General features: G+C 44.2%; 1 protein-coding gene across 1 annotated transcript in view; it reads right to left on the reverse strand.

The window, feature by feature from the left end:
- The window catches only part of LOC126412961 (probable cytochrome P450 301a1, mitochondrial), a gene marked incomplete at its 5' end in the record, with an annotated part of 107,996 nt that overhangs the window by 79,758 nt on the left and 5,550 nt on the right, over nucleotides 1–22,688 (reverse strand). The window contains one exon of the mRNA XM_050082852.1: nucleotides 8,153–8,429. Within this exon, the coding sequence (XP_049938809.1) occupies nucleotides 8,153–8,429 (277 nt within the window). The remainder of the gene's footprint in view (nucleotides 1–8,152; nucleotides 8,430–22,688) is intronic.

Raw genomic sequence — 22,688 nt, forward strand, 5'->3', positions numbered from 1 at the left:
TCACTCCACTTGAGTACAACAAATATATTATTCGTACAACCATGTGAAACTATCAGAAAAATCCTTCTTTGGGATGTCGTTCAACTTGCGCGTCGCACTGGCTTGAATGTCGATTAAGCCGTAAAAGCGTTAAGCCTTCGTGTATTGTTCGTACTTTGTCGTATTGTGTCGTATTGTGGCAATGATAACACCAAGTCTCATCGCCTGTGACACTGTTTTCCAGCAAATAATTATCCGTGTATTGTGTTTCAAACAAGTCGACGCAGGCGACCACGCGACGTCGTTTTTGTTCGTTAGTAAAGAAATGCGGGACAAACTTTAAACACACTTTTCTCTTATTGAAAACATTCTGGAAAATGTCTTGAATACTTGGTTAAGAGGCGTAGCACCCTTGGGATTTGTGAGACAACAATAGTGACACACTAGGGTCTCACGTCCACTACTTAACACTGACTACTCACAACTGACTGGACGAATGCACATCTGTTGTTTACACTTATTAGTTCAAGATGCCACCATAGTTACTGCGCTGGCGTCGCTTATACACCAGGAATAAAATCAGTCTTGGAATTTTGTGGACGGACGGAGTGTAGGGTTGTTGGCCAGCAGTTTGATTTTCTAATTAAGTAAATATATCTGCATTCGTGTATTTCTTTCTATCTCACAAAAAAGAAAAAATGATTTGTATCCGAGACGTTGATAACCTGAGAGACTCCTACATCAGGCCATTTTACTTTGAGGCTTCTTCGAATAACATATCTTTTTTCTATTCATTATCTCTGCACCTTTACACTGGACTGACGCCACTAGAACACATCATTTGAAAAGAGTCACCAAGATTCCAAATGTGTATTAACATTTCAATACCCGTATGGGCCACATTTATTGTTTCTTAATTGTGATTCTTGCGTTTGTGTCTTGGTGTCCAACACAAACAAACCTAATTGCAGTCTCATGAACTATCCTGTCCACTTTACCTTATCCAGCATTTCTTCTCAGTTCTTGTTATTAACGTCATCTTTCGCTTCACCGGGCGCAGGATTTGCCTAAGGGTTGATGATCGTCGTAGAATACGGAGGCGGCCGGATACATCTCAGTCACACAGGTTCAACAGGGAAGCGAATACATGCAGTTTTGGGTCGATATCATGTACGGATATCGAACGCCTCTATCGGGGGTAATTTGATGGCCATGCGTTATTGGGATTATATTCTCAAATACCCTGACCAGCCCTACAGATAACATTTCGGAGATGGGTTCGCCTTTCAAGGCGCCTACCACCACGAGGCTGGAGTCAACCGAACGGAAGATTCAGCGATATCTGCTGACATGAACCCTGCTGAGCATACCTTGGACTAGCTGAAGGTTGCAGTGCTTCTTCACAGGAACAATCCTCGCATACTGGAAGACGAGGAGGACTGGCTTCGAAGAATGACTCAGAGGCTGCGCCGCAAGGCCAAGGAAGATACAAGCATGATATGAAGCACGGGGTGGGCAAAATGGTTATGAATGTTACAAAACAGCGGATTTTAATTTCACAAGTCTTTTTTTTATTTCATGGTCAAATTATTTTGTAGTTCGATAAGGCTTATTCTCTCATTCCCTGCTCGTCTTGAATCTAAGATCACACAAGTATGCATGCATGCAGGTAGTGCAAAATGTGATTTGAACGGTTATTGCGCGTAGTGCGCACATTTTCCTAAAAGCGGCTTGTCCTTCTGCAATTAATTACTGTATAGAATTTTTTATTCGTGGTGACCACAGTCATTTAGAACTCTTTGAAAGATATTTCCGCCATTTGACTATAAATCACTATTCATTTATTTCAAACAATCACTATTTCGGTTTTTAGCCATTCTCATGTATAAGTTAAAATGTCACAAAATGTCCAACATGCCTAAATGACATATCATCGTCGAAAAAATGTAAATCTTGACTTATACAGGGTGGTCAGAAACAGTTTGAAAAGCTTGTAAGGGTGTTGCAGGGTGTGGTTCAAATGGTTCTGAGCACTATGGGACTTAACATCTGGGGTCATCAGTCCCCTAGAACTTAGAACTACTTAAACCTAACTCACCTACGGACATCACACACGTCCATACCTGAGGCAGGATTCGAACCTGCGACCGTAGCGGCCACGCGGTTTCAGACTGAAGCGCCTAGAACCGCTCGGCCACACCGGACGGCTTGTTGCAGGGTATGTTGTGCTGAGAACTAACTGTTAAGAACAAAGTTCGATACGTTGCACCGTTTCTGAGTTAATTAGCTCTGCAGCTAGCCAATCAGGCAGTTGTGCGCGCAAGTTTAAGAGGCCCGATAGATGCGAAAGTTGAAGTGGCCCACACGATACAGTTCCTTTCCGTTGTTCTCATAGTTTAGATTATAGCGCACGACACTGCTCAGCCTTTGACTCGACTTAGATCTTTACTACCGCCCCGTCCAGTTTTTGCACCTCTCTTGTTTGGTTTTAGGAAACCAAAAGGAAGAAAACGTTCGGGTGACACCGAGAGCGACAGGCAGTTTGAATCTACGCGCGCAACGGCCTTATTGGTTAACTTCAGTGCTAATTAATTCGGAAACGGTGCAACGTATTAATTTTTTTCTTAACAATTGTTTCTCAGTACAACCTACCCTGCATCATAGTTACAAACTTTTGAGAATATTTCTGACCAACCGGTATATACGACGACTGGTTTATAAGGCGTCACTTAGGCACGTGACACATTTTGTGGCATTTCACCTTGCACTTGAAAATGGCTATAAAGCCTAAATAGTTATTTTGAGAAGTAAGTAAATAGTATTTTACAGAAAATGGCAGAAATATCTCTGAAGAAATGGTGTACGGAAGTTTTTAGTATTTGAACTGAAAATGCTTCGCGTAATGAGCCTATATAGAATGCACTTAGGTTGCTATTCATCCGTAATTACTGGTCTTTGATCTACCACCTCTGTTTCAGAGGGCGATTACAATTTCTCTATCATACTTAAAAAAGCATTGGCAAAGGGATCAGAAGCGAAGGCATTTTGTGAAAAACCGGTCAGCCGGCCGGAGTGGCCGAGCGATTCTAGGCGCTATAGTCTGGAACCGCGCGACCGCTACGGTCGCATGTTCGAATCCTGCCTCGGGCATGGCTGTGTGTGATGTCCTTAGGTTAGTTAGGTTTAAGTAGTTCTAAGTTCTAGGGGACTGATGACCTAAGAAGTTAAGTCCCATAGTGCTCAGAGCCATTTGAACCATTTGAAGAACCGGTCGTCTGCCTCTAGAGAGAAGAACAGAAAAACGTTCGCAGTTGTGTAACGCGAAGCTGGTGTCACGATGATGTGCGTCTTGTGATTCTACGCTAGTGGACAAACGCTAGACATCAACTGTCCCCTGCAGGAAGTTTACCGATTACAACTGCACACCTGTGTTGCTTAACTGAAGAAGGGAAGGGCACGCATCGCTGAGTCTGCGTGGTTGCCTCCCCTCCAGGCTCCAGTCTGCTAATAACAAGGCCCGAATGCGGATAATACACTGATGATCCAGAATATTATGATCACAACGAGACTGAAAACTGCCTGGTGGAGTTGCGGGCACGTGACGCGATAAGAAAAGCATAATACTGAGGCGTCATGAATGGGGAATCAGAAGTTTGGACGTGTTGACTACCAAAAATCAAGACACCGAGGTATTATTGACGTTAGCTGTGGTTGGCATTGATTTAAAACGATGTGGAAAGTTGAGAATTTGTGCCGGACCATAATTTGAACTTGGTCTCCTACTTACTAGGCAGATGTGCTGCCCACTTCGCCATCCAAACACAGCGGTCATCGTAACTGCACGGACTACCCGAGCTCGCCTCCCGTCGGAAGCAAATTCTCAACTTATCCACACACAAATGAAATGAAATTTCGTATGGCGAGGGCCTCTCGGCGGGTAGACCTTATCGCCTGGTGCTAGTCTTTTAAGGACGAGCGACTTACTCGTCCATGAGGATGAAAATGGGGATGATGAAGACGACACAAACACCCAGTCCCAGAACGGAGAAAATCTTCAAGCCAGCCGGGAATCGTACCCCCCCCCCCCCCCCCGGCAATGCAAAATGCAAGATAGCGCGCTGTCAACCCATCTACGGTGGCGAACGACACACTACTACTGATTAGTGCCTTTTGCCCCTTGCCCATTATCTTCATTAATCGTGACATTTCGCCAATTCCCGTAACCGTTCGAGGGTGGTATGCATCCGCACTGAAGTGATTAATTGTCGACCTCGCCTTCATTAAGTACGCGGTATCAGTTCTTTCGGAGAGGTCCGAAAGAACAGGTACCTCATATATTATCAAAAATGTCAGAGCTGAGCTCCACCGAATCACAGCCAACGACCTATGTTCCGATTAGCAGCCTGTCACTATGAAGCTTCAGCGAGTCACGATTCCTACTCCGAGCTCCCAGAAAATGACGATAAATTGGAATCACTATAGAAGATACCTATCCAGTCGCGACAGATCAACGATGGAAATCAACACAGCAGAAACAGTGGAAACGACTTTTTACGTACAGCAGCACAAAAATTAAAGAGGCAGCAAAAGAACACAATTATAGTGTCATGCCAATAAGTCCTCTAATTCCTCCTCTCTCTGTTGCACAGAACTCTATAGGTGGTACTGCTTGCTGTTACCACGCTTCCTAACATATCCTTCAGCCCTTCGTCGCATTGAACCATGCATTTCTTCAACTATACATGGCTCCGTTCGGATTGCGGCACATGCATTCGTCACGCACCCCAGTAACATCTATACATTGCCAATGGGTTTGGAATAAATCAATGCTTCTAGATATTCCAGCCAGATATTCAACGGATTCAGGTCTCTCGAATAGGGAGGCCATGCTACTTGACCTTCCTGAGTAATCCATAGTACATGAAACGTTGCGCTGAGGTACTGCCGCACGATTCGTAGAAAGTGACGTCATATCTCGTCGTCCATAAGCTACAGTCGATGTATTTTTGCGATGATATTGTTCTGCAATAGCGCTTATAATTCATCGCGCAGAGATCGGTGGTACACTGCACTCGCCCATCTGCAATACGCAGACCTCACGGGAGAGTGTGACCGATGCATGTGACGAAATCCGAATAGAGCCAGGTAAATCTGGAAATATGTGATAAAGCCTTATGGGACCAAACTGCTGAGGCCAACGGTCCCTAAGTTTACGCACTACTTACTCTAACTTAAACTAACTTACGCTAAGGACAACACACACAGCCATGCCCGAGGGAGGACTCGAACCTCCTACGGGAGGAACCGCGCGGATCGTGACAAGACGCGTCAGACCCGGCGGCTACCCCGCTGGAGCCAGGTGTATTTGAAAGAGTGCCTGGCTCACTGGGAAGGACTGAAGGATGTGCCAGGATGCGGGGTAACCACGTGCAGCACTGCTTACAGACAGACTGGAGTGAGAGGAAGGATTGGCACATGCCTCAAAAGGTATTGCTTTCCAGACATAAAGGAATTTTTCTTGTAACGGTGACAAATACTACCTCCTGTAGCAACATATGACACTATTTTAAACACCCTGTGTATATCTAAAAAAAGAGCCAGACAAGCGCAAGTGGGACTCTCGCTTTAAAGGTTCCGTTCAAATTTGATTATGTTTAGAGATAATGTCTTAAGAGCCATTATTGTCAATTTTAAAGTTCTGACATATATACCGTTTGTGGGCTTCACTAATATAGTAATGTAATTTTTATATTTTGGCTGTATATGCCACTGTGCGTAATTCTCTCGGCGTAAGCGCCACCTGCCTTTTTGATGTGTAACTACATTAATTGTACCATTGCTCCCATACTGTTATAACGGGAGTGTTAAACGCTTTCCTTCTTTTTATTGTTACTTTATCTAAGGACGTTATTAATACTGATAATTTACACGTTGCCTTTGTACGCCAATTAGCACATGGTTCGCGCCATGAGCGCCACCTGCCCTCGTCGCAGAATAACTACGCTCGCCGATTACACTCAGTCGGTTGTGAGCTCTGCAAAATCCATGTACTAATTTATATTTACGTGACAAACCCTAATACTAGGGCTATATTTCAATTTTGACAAATGGATCTATGCCGACATTTGTAACAACGGCGATGGTACATTAGTCCTTACTAATGTAGAATTGTAAGTACCAGTCGTCGTTCTCATATTTCTGTAATGCAAGAGCTCTCTAATTTGTGTTAAAATCTATTCTTGACTTAAGTTTCATACTTTTCTAATGTAAGCTATGATGTTCATTGTCCTTAGGCCACCTTCTGAAGATGACAAATTTATATTTGTCGAAACCTAGGTAAAGAATTCTTTATCCATTGCAACTGGTCGGCTGTTTATAATTTTATTACGTGGAACCGTTGCTGTTGTGCAGCTATGTTTAAAATAATAATAATAATAATAATTTCATGTGGCTCAACGGCCTGGTGCAAGTCTATTGGAGTCCACTTAGGCGATTTGCTGAGAGGTGAAGGCTAAGTTCAAACGAAGACTGAAAACTTTCGTCCCACGGGGATCCGATTCCGAGACATTGTGGTGTTCAAGCACGTGCTTTACTGCTAGACATTCAGGTCCGGCATGCATCTCAGCAGTTCATCTATAGGTTTGGCTCAGTAAGTTTTGCGAGTATCAAAATATATGATGTAAATGGTCGCATCTTTTGACTACATTGACTTAGAAGCTTACATTTTCATACCGCCGACGAACCTTAGCATTTGACATAAATGTTAAATTAATATCTCTAGCCGTTTCTGAGAAAAAGGCACCTTAAAAGACAGACAGACAGATCGACAACAAATAAGAAAAATACTTTTTATGTGGTATGATTACAAACTGACAGTTTTAGGATTTTTTCCTTTACTTGTACTGTGAAACCTTTTTTCTTGCCGAATTTCACGATTCTATGTCAGTGGGAAGAATCTTTCACGATTTTACGAGTCAGTTTGCAGTTATAGAAATATGTGAACTAAATAGCTGCCTATTTTGATTACATTGACTTTCAGGCTTAAAATTTTCACACGATCAAGGGACCGTAGACTTTAGTATGAGACATAAATTTAAACTTGATACATCTACCTGCTTCTGAGAGAAATGGGTCTTCATTGTAGGACAGACAGAGAAATAGACGCATAAAAAAGTGATACTAAAAGAGTTCCGTTTTTACCGATTGAAGTAAGGAGCCTTAAAGAAGATGAAAAAATATTTATATGGCTACATGCAGGTAATTTACAGGCTTTTTCCCTGAAAAAATGTGTAATAACTTCTGTTCAAGAATTAATCTACCACATAGACGGAGCTATAGGAGGAACATCTTTTTCTACTTTTGAAAACACTTCCGCTGTGTGCCAGACATTTTATTTCCATGATCAGATTGTCAAACAATTTTTATGGCTGCATGTTTCACCCCTTTTTGTGCCACTTTAGATTCATTAAAGGGTGTTGCAGATCATTTGTCCATCTAGTGTAGCGAAAATTTCTGTTACTCTAAACTCAGATGGATTGCTGATAACAGATTTCATAAAGTGAGGCGGTGGTTAATATTCTCATTAATTCACTATGCAATGTATACTTTTCTTCTAAGGGGGCATCAATGAATGGCAATCTGCGAAATGTCAACTTACTGACTTCTATATCGCCAACGTTGGCAATTTTCTCATGACCAAAGAAGCTGAGCCTCAATGTTTCAGCAGGTCTACTGTATGGTTTTTCCAGTTTAAGTTTTCACCAAGGTGTGGACCTTATAATTTGGAACATTTTACCTTGTTTATTGTTTCTTGTTGGTGTCCGCCCCGATAGCTGAGTGGTCAGCGTGACGGATTGCCGTCCTACAGGCCCGGGTTCGATTCCTGGATGGGTTAGGGATTTTCTCCGCTCAGGGACTGGATGTTGTCTTCATCATCATTTCATCCCTAGCAGGCGCGTAGGTCGTTCAATGTGGCGTCGAATGTAATAAGACCTGCACCAAGGCGGCCGGACTTGCCCCGCAAGGGGCCTCCCGGCCAATGACTCCAAACGCTCATTTCCCACTTCTTGTTGGTACACTAGGTTAAGACACTTGGCAAATTTTTGACAGTGAAAAATGTGGCAGCCACGCACCGTTCATGCTGCAGGTATTAAAAGCAGTGCACAGGACTTACACGCCGACGACGCCGGGCAGATCGCCGAAGAAGTCCCTCCTGACGACGCTCTTGTAGTGGACGAGGCACGGCATGGAGGGCCGGAAGGGCGTGGAGCCCTCGTGGCGGTAGACGCGCTCGATCTCGTCGGCGTCGTAGACGAAGAGCAGGTCGGGCCGCCCGACGAGCCCCGCCAGCCGCACCACGTCGCCGTACTGGTCGTGGAGGTCGCGCGACACGCGCGCCAGGTCGGCCACGCTGAACTGGCCCACCACCGGCAGCACGCGCCACGTGTTGCCTACAACACGAATGGCCCGTCCCGGCTACTGAACTAGTATCTAAATACACCTCACATCTCTCATCCAAATGGGCAACTTGTCAATGCTCCTAATTCCATTAGCACGGAAGCGACGAGGCCTTCGTAGTTCACTGGAGGGAGTTGGCACCACATCTTCACACACAAGTCACCTAATTATAGTAAATTCCAGAGAGTATCACGAAGAGCTGTGTCGCCAAGTCCAATCCCATCCCAGATGTGTTCGATCGGGTTCATATCTGCGAGTTGGGAGGTCAGCACATCAACTGGAATTCGTCACTGTGTCCCACCGCATTCCTGACTTTGTGAAATTGTGCATTATCTTGTTGAAAAATGCCAGTGCCGTCTGGAAACATGACTGTCATGAAAGGGTGCAAGTGGTCTGTAACAAGTGTACCATACTGCTTGGCCGTCATGGTCCCTTGCACGAGCTCGACTGGATCGATGGATGCCAACGTGAACGTTCCCCAGAGCATTATGGAACTATAGCCAGCTTGTCCACGATCCACAGTACAGGTTCAAATAGCTGTTCCCCTGGAAGACGACGGATCCACGCCCTCTCATCGGCATAATGAAGAATGTATCAGGATTCATCAGACCACTCAACACACTGCCACTGTGACAACTTCCAGTATCGATGGTTACGTGTCCATTTCAGTCGTAGCTGCCGATGCCGTCAGGTTAACATTGGCACATGTATAGGTCGTCGGCTGCGGAGGCCCATCGTTAGGAGTGTTTGACGCACTGTGTGTGCAGACATACTTGTACACTGCCCAGCATTAAAATCTGATGTTAGTTCAGCCACATGTCACCGCCTGTCGTGTTCTACCCGTGTGCCCAGCTTACGATGTCCGACGTCTGTAATGAGGGGTGGCCGCCTAATCACACGACGTCTGAACGTGGTTTAACCTTGATTTCGCCACGTGTTGAAGACACTCACCAGCGCACTCCTCGAACACCCGACAAATCGTGCAGCTTCCGAAATGCTCATGCTGAGACTCCGGTTCAAATGGTTCAAATGGCTCTGAGCACTATGGGACTTAACTGCTGAGGTCATCAGTCCCACAGAACTTAGAACTACTTAAACCTAACTAACCTAAGAACATCACACAGATCCACGCCCGAGGCAGGATTCGAACATGCGACCGTAGCGGTCGCACGGTTCCAGACTGCATGAGACTCCGGACTGTCACGATCTGCCCTCGGTCAAAATCAGATAGATTGCGCGCCTTCCCCATTCTACACATACATAGCACACTCACTGATGCAGCGTGCGTGTGTCTGACTAGCAGTCATTCCTCGCCAGGTAATGCTGCTATCGCTTGGACGGTAGTAGGTCGCTGGTCATAATTTTCTAGCTGATCAGTGTACAAATCAATTCCTTACTTCACTATTTAAGGCGTCTCGTGTGGTGGGAATACAGTCTGGAGTTAAAGTTAAGCTCGACATTGCTCATACTTTAATCAAAGGGAGCGGATGAGGAGTCTGCTGCTTCGCCAGCGAGGAGAGACGCTGGCTGGGATTTCGGTTTTCGGCGATGGAGAGGGTGGCTGGTCGTTCGCTCGGTGATGAAAGCCCTGAGAACACTGGGCTCAGAGAATCTGTCCCGTTCTCGGAAATGTTTGCCAAAACGCCTTGAGACCCTTGGAGTCGCTGTGGAACCCTGTCGGCTCTGGGAAGTCAGAAGCTGTTTTGGAAACCCGGAATGGAGGTGTGTCGGCGGCTGCCAAGTGTGACTTTCTCGTGGACAGTAACAGCTGTGTTTCTCCCGGCACCGAGGATTTCATCTGGAAGGAGCAAGAGAGGCCAATGACAGCCTGTCTCTGAGGTTGATTATGAGAGAACCAATCACAAGAGGGCAGAGACCAAGAGTGGTGTATCAGAGTACAGGAGTGAAAAGAGTAGTGAAGGCATTGAATGTTGGTCCGGAGTTGGAGCCTTTAGTGGAATGGTGAAATGTTTACAGCGGCATGAGGAGATGAAGGAGTCAGGAGGTCGAGGAAGCAGTTCAGCAAGGACCAGAGGAGAACGGAGACGCGCAGCGTTCGTTATCAGAAGCAAAGCGCCGTAGTGAACTTTCTGTTGTTTCATTTACGGGTGGGAGCCAATAATTATGATCAGTCTAAGACCAGAGGAACGGTAGTTTGTAGGTTTCGCTAAGTGTCAGGAAGGATTGAAGGTCTCTAAATTTGTAACAGAGGCTAGTTTAAACCTTATTTGTCACAGTGTAAAGAATGAGCGTTTATTAGACCGTATAAATACAGAGTCTAGAGATGACTTAACTTGTCAAAGAGTAAAAGGATGGAAATGGATAGCCGGCCGCGGTGGCCGATCGGTTCTAGGCGCTTCTGTCCGGAAACGCGTGACTGCTACGGTAGCAGGTTCGAATCCTGCCTCGGGCATGGATGTGTGTGGTGTCCTTAAGTTAGTTTAAGTAGTTCTAAGTTCTAGGGGACTGATGACCTCAGATGTTAAGTCCCATAGTGTTCAGAGCCATTTTAACCATGGAAATGGATAAAAGGATGCGAGTAGACACTCTTTTCAGTTTTACAAATAAAATGACACAGTTTCAGAGACTCTACTGGCCTCATACACATATCGACTATATATATAAAATCAAATCTATATGAGACCAATAAAGTCTCTGAAACTGTGCCATTACATGTGTATAAGTACCTACTCCTGGGTTTCAGACTGGATCCCCCATTCACGTTGGATGCTGAGGTGCTGTTCCAGAGCATGGAGAGCAGAGGCAATTATGTTCGTGTGTAAGGGGGAATTTAGAGTAGACTGTGGCGGCAGTGAGGATTTGGATCGCAGGGGGAGGCATTCCAGGGTAATCCGTGCAGTTGTGTGAACCGCTGTGCCAAAGGTGGCTTGGTGGCTAACACACCTGCCTAGTAAGCAGGAGACTCGCATTCGATTCCCGGCCTTGGTACAAATTTTCACTCTCCGTTTCGGTCTATGTACATAAAACATTTTCAGTTTTGGTTTATATTACCATATCTCTTTAACAGTTAGCCTTTACAATTATAAGTGTTAAACGTCCTATGTGCCGTCATTCCTTTTCCAGTGTCCATTTAGTGTGATGATAGGCTAGGCTTGTGCGTAGTGTCTGTATTTCTGCACTGCTTTCCATAGGGTTCGACAATCCTTATGAATGGACGCTGGCTCTTCGCGACTGTCAGATGGGCCACTGATCTCTGTTTAGAATAATTCTACTTGTCTCACGGCATGAGGCTCGCGACCCAAAATATTTGGAGTTATCGGTCTTGTCGAGAGCAGGTGGCTTAATTAAATAATACAACTAAGGGAGTGATCATTGCGGATTCAGGTAAGGTTGCGTTCACAGTGACAGCGACACCAGTCGCGAAGCCGTCGCGTAGGGCAACCCGATAACATCAGACGGCAGCTTGGTCGTAGTGCGCCAGATATCCGTCGTCAGCTTTTGGCGAGATCAAGGACGTTAGGTTAGGTTAGTTGAGAATCGGTTCTATCAAGGAGGCTATATTTTAACCTCCTTGGGAGGGATGGACACTACGATGCCTCTGTGCATGGGAAAAGTGCTCCATTGAGGCTTTGCTATTAAAAAAGACGCCGAATGCATGTCAATGATCTGTATCTGTCTCGAAAAGAAAGTGGCGAATACTACACTCTTTTCCTCAGTTATTGGAATAACTAGGCAAGCTTTTCGAATACGACAGATAATGAGAGAAAACTATTATATACAGTATCGAAATGAGTCGTGATGGTACTGAAAAGAAAAAGTACAAACACTCTACAACCATGTCAAATAAATTCATCAAAACATACGTCCATTAACTTTCAGTAACTGCTACTCAGCATACGTGTGAAACACAAACATAACTTTTAGAATAAGATACTCGGAACACCTGAATCACTGAATAGTGGAAAAACATTCACCACAGGTGCAAACCACCTACTGGTGTAATCAGGAATAATAATTTGTAAGGAGCTAATGCCCACCTGCGATGACCCAAGAAGGATCCACTACAGTAATTCTAAGCATAAAATACGCCACCTTTAACACCTGAACAAATTATTTTTTTGAGATTATAGCCACGCCTAAAATTTCCGATGATTTTTACCTACTTGTGGTTTCCAATAAAGCTGCGATTTCAATCCAGAGATGCCGAGCTACATCCCGATGATGACATTTTTCATCCTCAGGGCGCCAGAAACACCTTTTTTCTTGGGCTAAACTTATCAGTTGTCAGAGTCCATACTTTGTGTGTGAAAACGTTGGCCGATTCCACCAAAGACAACAAACTGATCTGAATTTCACTGATGGCCGTCCTAAGTCCGTACGTTCGAGTGACGTGACTGTGACCGTGACCATAGTGGGGTACTATTTTGGAAAGATCGGCCGGATTCGGCTAATGTCGGTCGTCGGTGCCACTGTAACCACAGCATAAGCTGTTCATCTCAGACTCTCTCCTCAATCGTTTAAAATATCGTAATTCTGTTTTGACCCAAACGAATACTGAAGAAGTCTCCGCTAAATGACGTTTAGACTCTTCTTTTCAGAGCTGTATTAATTTACAGAGATGCCGGTATTAACTTCGCTTTGTCAAATGTAACTATTCTTGGAGATGTGGTCCGTCTACAAAACTGAATGAAAGGCTGTTCGTTTTGTGCCACACGCGTTTCTCTTCTTTTTATTTATGAATACTTTTCAGTGGCCTCGAATACACTGATACAAACAATTGCAACACATTCAATGATAAGGTCATTTTATTCTAAGGAATGTGACTGATAGTACATCATTGTAGGCGTCTATGATAATAAATTCGGAGTAAATGAAACACGCGTCACAATAAAAGGTGCCTAAACAGTCGCATCAATACACAGGCGCGTATTCTTGCATTTTGAATGGCATCCTACGATAAATTGTCCCAAGGTTCTTGTACCTTTTGTTTTTATTCGGCAATGTTTTTTTTGCGGCTCTGAAGAAGAAGTAAGTTCCCGTTGCCCCATATTCCGCAATTGGTGACAAATCTGGAGATCTTGCTGGTAAGGGCAGTTGTCGTACATCACAAAGAGAAAGTTGCACAATAGCAGCCGTTTATGAACGTGCATTGTCCTTCTGGAAAAAGCGAGTCGCCTTCCTGTCGAAAGCCGGCCGCGGTGGTCTCGCGGTTCTAGGCGCGCAGTCCGGAACCGTGTGACTGCTACGGTCGCAGGTTCGAATCCTGCCTCGGGCATGGATGTGTGTGATGTCCTTAGGTTAGTTAGGTTAAGTAGTTCTAAGTTCTAGGGGACTGATGACCACAGCTGTTAAGTCCCATAGTGCTCAATGCCATTTTTTTTTTCCTGTCGAAGAAATGGTAGCAGCACGAGGATAACAATGTTGTTGTTACTGGACACCGTAGAAACATCGAAGGGGACCGCGAGCGCGAGTTGTAGCTGCTGCCGCACTCCCCCCCTCCCCTCCCCTCCCCCCATACACTATGAAACCTTGGGATGGGACCTGTGGGTCGTGGGCGAATTCACCCCGGAACAGGCGACTCACCAGCTCTTCACCGAACACGTGTACGTACATCGCTCGCCTACAGACAGAACGTAGGCTCATCGCTGAAGACAACAGAATGCCATTTCAGTCTCCATTGTGCCGTGCGTGGAGGTGTCGTGATGCCAGTGGAAGCCTGCTCAGGGGCCCAAGTGACCTTAATCCTGCTTAAAGTAGATGGTTCCCGATGTCACAGTAAGTGTATAAATGTTCCCGGATTTCATCCCTGAATAATGTTCGATCGACCACCGCATCTCGCAGAATGCGTCGATGTTGACGTGCGTCTTCACTACTCCGATGTCCAGAACCCCTTACCTCATCTACGTCTGCAGGAATGTTCTACAGGCCACTGCTGGAAGCACCGACATACGACAGATACATTGCGCCAAACATATGCATCAATCCCTCTAAACGTCCATCCAGCTTCCCGCAGGCCCACAATGCGACCCCTTTGTTCAACAGGAGTACATACTCGTCCGTGGGACATGTCTGTATCACAGAATGAATGTCGAGAACACTGTTACTGCCTGCAGTTGTTACTGCCTGTAGAGAGAAAACTGGTGGCACACAGACACGCCACCTGAGCGCCATCTGATCGCCGATGACCGTGACAAATGAATCGCTAACACTGGAACTCTCAGTATGTACATAATATACTTGGTGCCATTGAACACGGTCCTTGAGGGTGTCGCATTTTCTTCCGGAGTGTACATGTTTGTTTTATGTATATAATAATTGCATAATACAATGGTTCCAGAAAAATTACTGTTATTTGTTTTTGGAGCGCATGTTTCGTAAGGTTAAACTACTATTTAGTTCTGTTTACGATTTGATCTTAATATTGCATATGTCTCGCTCTGCAGTTGCAGGTAGTTGGTCTGCGATAGACCAGGATGCCCGATTTTCAGTATTTTCTAACACAATGAAATTGAACACTTCACCTTCGCACTCTGTTGGTTGTGTTTGTTAACTATATGTAGTACTGGGAACTGTTCCCATGTGTTTTTCTTTCGTCTTTTATTTGCTTTGTGGTATTTGTATCTAGTTTGATATTCGTTTGTTTCTTACATGTGTGCGTGTATGGTGGAGCCTGCTCTGTGGGATCATAAGTTACTATTTAGTCTTGTTCAACATCTCCGCTTGCGTGTTCGTTGTATCTAAATTTGGGTCTTTGTCGTGACAATGTCCGTTTGCAACAGCGAGGTGTAAGGAGGGACCTTCAACGTACGTACACTTTTCTTTCTTTCCTAGCGTTTATCCCGACTGTTATGGTTAACCAGATTTGGCGTGTTAATTTTAAGGGATGGTCGGATGCCCTTCCTGTCGCCACCCCGTATCGCCCCCCCCCCCCCCCCCCCCGGGACGGAATAAGTGTGTACCCAACTGTCTGTGTCTAGTGGAAGCCATGGACAGCCCCAAAAACATACTTTTTCGATATAAGGTGCATTACGCTGCCACCTACTGCCAGGTACTCCATATCAGCGACCTCAGTAGTCATTAGACATCGTAAGAGAGCAGAATGGGACGCTCCGCGCTGACGGACTTCGAGCGTGGTCAGATGATTGGGTGTCACTTGTGTCATACATCTGTATGCGAGATTTCCACACTCCTAAACATCCCTAGCTCCACTGTTTCCGATGTGATAGTGAAGTGGAAACGTGAAGGGACACGTACAGCATAAAAGCGTACAGGCCGACCTCGTCTGCTGACTGACAGAGACCGCCGACAGTTGAAGAGGGTCGTAATGTGTAATAGGCAGACATCTATCCAGACCATCACACAGGAATTCCAAACTTCATCAGGATCTACTGCAAGTACTATGCCAGTTAGGCAGGAGGTGAGAAAACTTGGATTTCATTGTCGAGCGGTTGCTCAAAAGCCACACATCACGCCGGTAAATGCCAAACGACGCCTCGCTTGGTGTAAGGAGCCTAAAAATTGGACGATTGAACAGTGGGAAAACGTTGTGTGGAGTGACGAATCACGGTACACAAAGTGGCGATCCGATGGCAGGGTGTGGGTATGGTGAATGCCCGGTGAACTTCCATCTGCCAGTGTGTGTAGAGCCAACAGTAAAATTCGGAGGTGGTGGTGTGATGGTGTGGTCGTGTTTTTCACGAAGGGAGCTTGCACCCCTTGTTGTTTTGCATGGCATTATAACAGCACAGGCCTACACTGATGTTTTAAGGACCACCTTTCTTCCCACTGTTGAAGAGCAATTCGGCGAAGGCGACTGCATCTTTCGACACGATCGAGCACCTTTCATAATGCACGACCTGTGGTGGAGTGGTTACACGACGATAACATCCCAGTAATGGGCTGGTCTGGACAGAGTCCTGACCTGAATCCTATAGAACACCTTTGGGACGTTTTGGAACGCCGACTTCGTGCTAGGCCTCACCGACCGACATCGAAACCTCTCCCCAGTGCAGCACTCTGTGAAGAATGGGCTTCCATTCCCCAAGAAGCGTTCCAGCACCTGATTTAACGTATGCCTGCGAGAGTGGAAGCTGTCATCAAGGCTAGGGGTGGGCCAACACCATACTGAATTCCGGCATTACCGTTGGAGGGCGCCACGAACTTGTAAGCATTTTCAGCCAGGTGTCCGGATACTTTTGATCACATAGTGTACCTCCTATTTGTTCAACACAAGTACCCGTCTTATGACTCTTACATTCCGTTTTGGAAGTTTTGGTTCTTCGATCCCATTTTTGTAACATAGTTCACACCCGTTTATTTGTTGTTTTATTTCCGTGAAAGGTCTATGCGGCATCTCGCCTGCTCTCACTATCCATCACATTTTCTTGTGACGGTAAAACGAGGGTTGGAACTTCAATAGTAGCAAATATTTATTTATGGCTCGTACAAAATAGATACGTATTTCAAAGTCTTACTGACCTTCAAAGTAGTCACGAGCATTGTGTATAACCCGTTGCCAGCGATGTGGAAGTCGTAGGATACTCTTAGCAGTGCAAGTTGTGTTGACAGTTCGAGCGGCGCGGTCTATTGCCCGACGAATTTGTAGCAGTTCTGAAGCGAATGTCGTGACGTGTTTCCTTCAGTTTAGAAATCGAGTTGAAATTACGAGGCCTTAAGTCAGTGAAGTGCAGTAGGTGGTATAGCACTTAGCAGCCCCATCAGTCAAACAAATCAGTATCAGCTTGCACTGTACGTGCTAGAATATTGTGCTGCAAAATGATGGTCAGGTCCTGCAGAAAGTGTCATCACTTTTATCTCTAAGCTGGTCGTAGGTTGTATTCCAGGAATGAACAGCATAGAGACAGAAGTAGGTCTTTGCAATAGTGTAAAGTAATTTCGTGCAAAAATGTTGAGCCACTAGATAAGTTGTCGAATTGATTACGTTCCTAATGATGCGTAGTAGGATCTTGGGTAAGATAAATTCTAGATGATACACATATCTTGGGAATGAGGCTCCTCGCAGCATAATACTGTAGCTTTTAGCTGTGAAGTAGTCGGTCTCAGAATCCTTAGTCGGAAGAAACCAACGAAAGAATTGCATTAGTAAGTAAGGGCATGATTTTCGCCATGAAACCTTCCAAGATTCCGATGGAAGAAATCATCTGAGGAGTGGATTTGCAGCATATTCTAGGTGCCAAATCTGACAATTGTCAGGAGAACGAGAAAAAATAACTGTGTAACTCTGTTTGTGCATAACTGATTTGTATCCAAAAAGTGAGAAGGTATTCTGATACCACAGAGTTATGCGACTCGTCGTATCGCCATGAAAATAATGAACAAATTAGAAAGAAAATACCTTTTCTAGAACGTCAAAGTGCCATATCAGGCAACTGACTGGTTCTAGAGCCAATAAGAAAGTTTATACAAGTTGATTCTTCCAAAGAAGGAAGCAGCGAACAGCTATTGTTAATAATGCTATTTTATTTACTGAAATAGCGCCGTTTGTGGTTTCGAACCGACAGGTTCATCTTCAGACGGTTGCTCACGTTTATATTATTTCTGCTGTTATATACATTAGTTGTTCGCTGTTTTTTTTTTCGAGCAGCTAATGTAAATAACAACAAATGTAATATAAACGTGAACGACCCTCTGAAGTTGAGCCTGTCGAACCGAAACAGGTAACGACACCATTTATGTAATTAAATAATAACAGTGGCTAGTTGTTGTTTTCATCTTTGCAAACTACAATTGTAGTTTGTACATGATTACCATCTCAAAAAAGTCAATTTTGGACCAAAGCAGGTAGAAAGTTTTTGTTTCAAACGTTGTCACTACGTTTTATTTGTGACAGTTCAAGTACAAAAATACAGCAGCAGCTTTTTCGTTACCGTAGTAGAACTGTAGCCAACAGAAATAACTTCTTTTAAATTTTAGAACTCCAGAGGGAAGCAGAGCTTGGCACAAAAATCTTACCCTATCCACTAACGCATGTTTGACTTTCCCCATGGCTGGGCACCTAGATCAAATCTAGGAACATGAAATACAGTAGCAAGAACACAACAGCGCTGAACATGCGTTTCCTGAAAAAATTGTTCTTAGAATGTTTCCTGTTACCACTCTCACTCTCTTGAAAGGAATAACATTCCAGAGCAGAAGCAGAGGCGACAAAAGACAACGTTTTACGAGCTCTCTCTACAGCACTCCAGCTCTCTCTACAGCACTCATTTACAAAGACCACCAAAGACGAAATTAAAGCGCCCTTCGAACTACAGAACAGAATCTTTATCACAGCCGCCGATAAGGAAACGGCACTGTAGTCATGGATGTGGTAATACACAATAGTAAGATGCTTGAACTATTGTCAGTTACTGTGTGCTCCTAGCTAAATGTCGACCGTACCTCCAGCGTTACACGTCTCTAACTCTGTTGTCGTTATTGTTATGGTAACTACGTTGATCATTTTGTACAACCGTCTGATGTTCTGAGAAACCTTCTTACAGTCATTTTGACATTACTTGCCATAAAAGCAGTTTTTTTCGTTCCATACAGTTAACTGAGGATGTTAATAGGGGATGGTGACTGGAAGTCGTATTTACTTGTAGATGACCTTTAGTAATTATCACTTTGACAATGAGACATGGACGGCGAAGTGCAAGGTAACACTAGGTAGCCCTGGACTGCATCTCCTCAGAGCAGTAGTTCGTAACTGTTTAGCCTCTTGTTGGCACATATTTGCCAACACAAGCCTGTGTGCGAAGTGCTGACTACATTGACAGAGATGGTAAGTGAAATGCGGTATGAAAGCATGACTCGGCTAAAATGAGGGGGCTGATTGCACAGGATAAGTGTGGTTCTATATAAAGGAAGTTGTAATGATAGATGAAACGCTGGAAAGATTGCACGATAACAAGTGATGTTTTAATGAATAACATTCAACACTAGATCGCTACATTGATCAAAAGTATCCGTACACATATCAGAGTACATTAATATGGGTGTCTCCGCTCTTCCCCTTTAACAGTTTGAATCCTGGGGACACTTTCCGTGAGGTATCTCTTTGTCGGTGGAAGAATGGCAGACCATTCTTCCTTAAGAGCCGAAACCAGAGAAGGTAGTAATGTTGGACTATGGGGTCTTTAGTGCAGTCGACGTTACAACTCATCCCAAAGGTGTTCCAAAAGGGTGTCAATTAGATATTTTGGAAGAGTTACAAATTTTTATACGCCAGTCTCGTGACCCATTTTCAGTGTTGAGTGAGTAGCTGATTTTTGGATGTGCTTGCACCACTTTCCTTCATTCTACCTAAATTTTGTGCTATCCTTTTTGCCCTATGTTATTTTAGGCAGATGTATTATTCATGAGCACACTTTTTCATACATTTCTTTCTTGAGATTTTGAGTCCCTGACAGCTTTGTATTTAATTTACTTATTACTTTTTCTACGCTATGCACAGTATTTCACTTATTACTTATTTTAACGTTCTTACTTGTCCGATCTCCCTCACACTGTCCTATGTATGTCACATTTTTATGTTTAATTATGCGGAAGCAGGAGCTTCTTACGTACTGCATTTAATGTGTTTTCTGAGGGTTTGAGTCCCTGACATCCTTTAAATCTAAAATTTTTTGCTTATTTATTATATTTTGTTGTGTTAACGCTTACACATTTCGAAAGCATTATTACGCCCTCCATACTGCTTTGTATTCCTGGGGCTTTGTTACATTATTTCATGTATTTCACCTTTATCTTGATTTATTTTTCCATTTCCTGATCCTGCGAGTGCAGGTATTTGTGTTTATGCTGCGATTATGTTTTTCTTGTTTTCTTTTTTTTTTCGTTGGAATTTCATGTATTTTATTGTATATCACTATGTGGTATGGTTCACACTTTTTGTCAACACGTCATTAGTGCATAATTTTGATTTTGTTTGGATGGTTTGTATACTTTACGCATATTATTTTACATATTAGTTCTACTGATGGCACTTTATACCACTGTAAAAATTATTTTACGGCGTATTGTTTAACTTCCTTGCTTTGTATAACTTTCTCAAAGTTATGTATTACAATTTTGATGTATTAAATTTTGCATTCCGTTTTCACCGCCATGTGGCACCACCTATGTATGCTTCACCGCCCTCTGGTGGCCTAAATTGTTTACCTAGAAAGCATTATGAAGTTTTGATGTTAGTCTGCCATGACAGCTGTATCAGTTACAAAGTGTCTTTACGCATTTGAACACCCAGATTGTCATGATGTGTGCGTCAATATGACGAAACTTTGCAATGTTTGTTCTCCTGTCATGTTGCTCTGTATACCTTTGCATATTTTCTGTCATTTGTATTTTGGTTTCCAGACTGTCTGTTCATGGGTACCTCTCGAAACGTGTAAAATAAACTCATTGGTTTTGTAACTAGTGACCATTTAGGGACCAGTTCAGCAATTTTGCAGCGCTCATGTTGATTTGCAGTACAGTTACGTTCTCCCTGCGTGACTTTATGTCATAATTACAATGTTCCGTCGGGTTCAGGTCGGGACTGGGCAGGCCGTTCCATTTCGTGACCGTTCTTGTCCACATACCATTGCTTCACCGATGCCATGCCATGCCATGCCGATACAAACAGTTATCGCCTCCGGACTCTTCCGCTACTATATGTAGTACACACTGCTGTAGAATTTGTTTATATCGTTCCGCTTTTAGCATTTTCTTAAGCTCGATGAGCGGACCACAGGCTAACCACAGGGAACGCCCCAAACCATCACACCGTCTTTTTTCACTACAAATCACTCGTGTCCAGTCATTCGATGTCCAGTGACGTCACCCCTTACACCACCTCAGAGGTCGCTCAGCACTGAGTACGGAAATATATGGCTTAGGAGGAGCTGTATGCCCATTGTATCCCAATGTTTTTAACCCTCTATGCGCAGGTAATGTGCTGGCTGGACTGCTGGTAGCTCTTTGGAACTCACGAGTGAGTCCTTCAGTTGATTTCGTGGAGTTTTTATAACCCCGTTTCACAATGCTGGACGGTCTCGACCTGTCCCAATTTGTTATTCAGATAACATCAAATGGCAAGTCCATGTTCGAAGTCACTGAGGCCTCCTGTCCAACCCATTCTATTCTTAGAGTCTTCCTTCTGAAAAAATAATACTTCCTGCCTCATTTTATAAGAGGCGTTCAAGAAGAAAGGAGCCGGAGGCATAATTACAGAAACCAGTACCTGTATGTTAGAAGTATTGCCCTGCCTGTTAAGAAACTTGTAACACCGTGACACAAGGCGGTGAATGGCTGTCTCATAAAATTTCCGGGGTTGCGATGTTAACCAGTTCCGCACGTACAGCTGGAAGTCGTCGTCCGAAGTGAATAGTGCGCCCCTCAGAGCCTTTTCAAGGGGACCAAAAATTCATTCCTTCTGATTCACTTCCTGCAGTACGAGACAACAGCGTTACCCGCAAAATTTGACCACCCTTCGCCAAGCTATCAAATCAAAACGACCAGGCAGTCTCACCCGTGGGGTCATTCTGCTCCAACACAATGCAAAGCCTCATACGGCCAACACAGTCGCGGCACTCCTGCAGGAATTCAAGTGGGAGGTTCTCGGCCACCATCCACACAGTCCGGACCTCTCTCCCTGTGATTACGAGATTTTTGGTCCCCTCAAAAAGGCTCTGAGGGGCAGAAGATTCACCTCGGACGACGACGTCCAGCTGTACGTGCGGAACTGGTTCACATCACAGCCCCGGGAATTTTATGAGACAGCGAATCACCGCCTTGTGTCACAGTGGGACAAGTGTCTCAACAGCCAGGGTCAATACTTCTAACATACAGGTACTGGTTTCGGTAATTATGCCTCCGGCTCGTTTGTTTTTGAACGCCCCTTATACACTGGTGGCTCTACCCCTCGTGACATTTAATGGCGAATTCCGCATTATATAGTGGTGTCGTGATACTTTTTTTTGATCAGAGTTCCTTTTCTGTAGGCAGAGAGCTTATAATGACGCCTGTCGTGTTAGGTACCTGTACTCAGGCACGGTTCTGGAGGGGGAGAGGGTTAAACAGCTTTCTTTGCTAGGTCATGTCAGAAAGAGAGCCTTCTTTTGTTCGTAGATTTCTTTCTCTTTCTTATAGCCTCTTCAGGTGATTTTATTATTATATTACTAATTTCTTTCAATTCCCCATTTATGTTTACGTTTACTTTTTAATATTTTAACATTTGATTTATTTCCCTTTGATATAAATGTCTCAATCTGAAATCTTACGGAATGAGTATTCTGAAGCCTTCCTCTGCCAAT

This window comes from Schistocerca serialis, chromosome 7 (genome assembly GCF_023864345.2).
Source record: "Schistocerca serialis cubense isolate TAMUIC-IGC-003099 chromosome 7, iqSchSeri2.2, whole genome shotgun sequence".
NCBI lineage: Eukaryota > Metazoa > Arthropoda > Insecta > Orthoptera > Acrididae > Schistocerca > Schistocerca serialis.